Source organism: Ovis aries, chromosome 15 (genome assembly GCF_016772045.2).
Source record: "Ovis aries strain OAR_USU_Benz2616 breed Rambouillet chromosome 15, ARS-UI_Ramb_v3.0, whole genome shotgun sequence".
Taxonomy (NCBI): domain Eukaryota; kingdom Metazoa; phylum Chordata; class Mammalia; order Artiodactyla; family Bovidae; genus Ovis; species Ovis aries.
In genome coordinates, this window is record NC_056068.1 from 44,581,253 (window position 1) to 44,585,195 (window position 3,943).

General features: G+C 37.9%; 1 protein-coding gene across 1 annotated transcript; it reads right to left on the minus strand.

The window, feature by feature from the left end:
- Positions 1-256: 256 nt before the first annotated feature.
- LOC101111314 (olfactory receptor 5P76) lies at positions 257-1,201 on the minus strand. The gene has a single exon (XM_004016186.5). The coding sequence runs from the start codon at positions 1,199-1,201 to the stop codon at positions 257-259; it is 945 nt and encodes a 314-aa protein (XP_004016235.3).
- Between the last annotated feature and the right edge of the window lie 2,742 nt (positions 1,202-3,943).

Sequence of the window (3,943 nt, forward strand, 5' to 3'; positions counted from 1 at the left end):
CATATCAAGTGTTTTTTACATAGGAACAAATATGTTTGTTATGATAACTTCAATTTTGCTTTATTAAAGAGAACTTACTATTAGCCTCTGATTAATAATTTGGTTTCAGAAAATCCATCTTCTACCTTCACCAAGAAGCTCCACATTGGCTAATTACATATGGACCATTATATTTAGAGCACAACTACTCAATTTCTTTTTATTATTATATTTATGGTATTTTATTATATTAATTCCTACAAAACAACAAACTTCACTAAGAAAATATTTTTCTAGCAAGCTTTCTCTTCAGAGCCCCCTTAATCTCATTGTTCCTGAGGCTGTAGATGAGGGGGTTCAACATGGGGATCACCACCATGTAGAACACAGACACCACCTTGTTCTGGTCAGATGAGTAGCTGGACTTGGGCATCACGTAAATGAACGTGATGGTCCCATAGAACAGAGTGACTGCTGTGAGGTGGGACGTGCAGGTGGAGAAGGCCTTGTGGCGCCCCTCGGTGGAGTGCATCCTCAGGATGGTGATGAGGATGTAGACGTAGGATACAGTTATAACAACTGCTGTGACCACAATGATGGAGCCAGCCGTAAATGAGGGGACAACTGCAGGGATACTGACGTCAGAACAGGAGAGTTCAACCAAAGGAGCAAAATCGCAGAAAAAATGATTGACTTGATTTGGTCCACAGAAAAGTAAAAAATAGAAGGAAATAGTAAAGGAGGAAGCATCGAAAAAACCACCTATGTAAGCCACTGTGAGTAACTGGACACAGACTTGTGTGGACATTTTGGTGGAATAAAGCAGTGGGCTGCAGATTGCTGTGAAGCGATCATATGCCATGGCAGCCAGAAGGATGCACTCAGTTGACCCGAAGAAAACAGCGGAACCAAGCTGGATGGCACAGCCAGGGTAGGAGATGGTATTTGTCTCCACCAGGAAGTTTACAAGCATATTGGGTGTAACAGAAGATGAATAGCCCACATCAGCAAGGGCCAAGTGGCTCAGGAAAAAATACATAGGATGATGGAGCTGAGAAGAGATTCTGATAAGAATGACTGTGCCGAGATTCCCACATATGGTCACCAGGTAGATACAGAGGCTGATCGTGAAGAGGATGATTCGAAGGACTGGGTCGTGTGTTAAGCCCAGTAAAATGAACCCTGTCATTGCAGTGTGGTTCCCATGCCCCAGGGAATCCATGAGATAAGGTGGCTGCTACCAAAGTGAACCTATGATGAAACACTGCATTAAAGAAATTGTAAATTCAATGGTTCTATTTTCATGAATACATATAGAAGCTATTATAAGCAAATTATTCAAGCTAAGTTTGGATTTTTTAACTTTAGATTCTACATTTTATACATGTTTGTCTTCTCTATTTAAAAAATTGTTTTTAGTAAAAACACTTTAAAAAAACAGCTTCAAATAATGTAGATTTTTCCCTCTATATTTAATATTGATAAAATGTTCTTGAGACTTTAAAGTTAAATATTTAAAAAATTAAGGCATGAGAAGAGCAAAAAGGAATGATCAGTATAACAAAGATTAAAATGTATAAATACATATCGGATTATGTTAAGGGAAATCAATAGCTAATATTTATGAAATGCTTAATGATGGGCATAATATTAAGAGTTTTATATATTGTTCTATTTTTAGTTTGCATGAAATGATATTAAGTACTTTTATTTTTAGAAGAAGAAACTGACTTTGATAATGTTAAGAAACTTACCTAAGTTTATACAGCAAGTGGTAGAATCAAAATGTGGATCTCAGGTAGTTTGAAACCAGTACATTCCTTTAGAAACTACACTCTAAATGAAATTAAACAATACTTGAGATGAAGTCATATCTCTTGGATAAGGATAGATAACAAATTACCTTTCCACTTTCTGACAGCTAATGTATAAACAAGGTGCCTATTTAGTCACAATATTTACATTTTCTATCAGTAAAACAAGACCATGTTTTGGAAAGGAGAAATACAATAGAAGAAATAGAGAGAAATTTCAAATTGAAGTTTGGATGAGGTCTGCCTTGTGCTCAGTCACTTAGACACGTCCAACTCTTTGCAGCCCCGTGGACTATAGCCCACCAGGCTCCTTTGCCCGTGGAGTACTGTAAAACAAAATAATGTTATTTTCAACATGATATACAGCTGAATACAATTGCAGCCTGAAAGGAAGTTTACCCAGCTTCATCTAGTGAGTGGCCAGGTTGAAAATCATCTCCAGATTTTCTGGATTCATTTTGCTGACTTTGTCCAAAGTCTCTGGTTGCCTGTCAGTTAAAGTCTGCAGAGCAATAAACAAAGGAAATCTTTCCACAAGACATTTACAAACAGTAAATCTGCAAAGCATCTCAAAGCTACTCAATCTATTAGTTTAATGACTGAGTGCCAAGTGTAGATGGTGTCAAAAGACCATGTGGACTTCTGATCTTATGGGTGGAAAATGATGAATCCTAGTACCTTGAATTATGCCTGTTTGTACGCACTAAATATACTGTAGAAACTTTGGTTAATTCAGCTAATGTTACTTGCTAGCTGACTGCTGGATTACCTCTGCTCGAGCTTGTGAGTACAGATGCAACTTTAGGGTAAAATATTCTCAAACGGTAAATGAAACTCAGTACAACAGAGTACTTAATTCACAAAGCAAAGTCTTACCTCTTGAAATAAGAATTTGTTCATTTATAGAAATAAATTCAGAGTCATTGTTATATAGCAGCCATCCTATCTTTCATTATTGCTTGTCTTTAGGGATAAGTCTCTGAAGATTTTAGAGATTCAAATGTGAATTCAAAAGCACCAGAGGTCATTATTACATTCTCAAGTGAGTATGAAACAATTTACTTCAAATAAAAACAAGTAATCTTTAAGGTTTCTGTCAATTCTGAACTAATCATTTCTTTTTATCAGATTTTTGTGTACTTTCAACTGGTAGTTACTGAAAGTACAAATAATGAATTATCTTAAAGCTAAATATTGATTATAAGTTTACTTTGTTATTTAAGGTCAAGTAATACTAAACACTAACTGTGGAAAATTTTGAAAGAGATGGGAATACCAGACCACCTGACCTGCATCTTGAGAAACCTGTATGAAGGTCAGGAAGCAATAGTTAGAACTGGACATGGAACAACAGACTGGCTCCAAATAGGAAAAGGAGTATGTCAAAGCTGTATATTGTCACCCTGCTTATTTAAGTTCTATGCAGAGTACATCATGAAAAACGCTGGGCTGGAAGAAGCACAAGCTGGAATCAAGACTGCCAGGAGAAATATCAACAACCTCAGATATGCAGATGACACCACCTTTATGGCAGAAAGTGAAGAGGAACTAAAAGCCTCTTGATGAAAGTGAAAGAGGAGAGCGAAAAAGTTGGCTTAAAGCTCAACATTCAGAAAACGAAGATTATGGCATCTGGTCCCATCACTTCATGGGAAATAGATGGGAAACAGTGCAAACAGTGTCAGACTTTATTTTGGGGGCTCCAAAATCACTGCAGATGGTGACTGCAGCCATGAAATTAAAAGACGTTTACTCCTTGAAAGGAAAGTTATGACCAAGCTAGAGAGCATATTCAATAGCAGAGACATTACTTTGTCAGCAAAGGTCCATCTAGTCAAGGCTATGGTTTTTCCAGTAGTCATATATGGATGTGAGAGTTGGACTGTGAAGAAAGCTGAGCGCCGAAGAATTGATGCGTTTGAACTGTGGTGCTGGAGAAGACTCTTGAGAGTCCCTTGGACTGCAAGGAGATCCAACCAGTCCATTCTGAAGGAGATCAGCCCTGGGAGTTCTTTGGAAGGAATGATACTAAGGCTGAAACTCCAGTACTTTGGCTACCTCATGCGAAGAGTTGACTCATTGGAAAAGACTCTGATGCTGGGAGGGATTGGGGGCAGGAGGAGAAGGGGACGACAGAGGATGAGATGGCT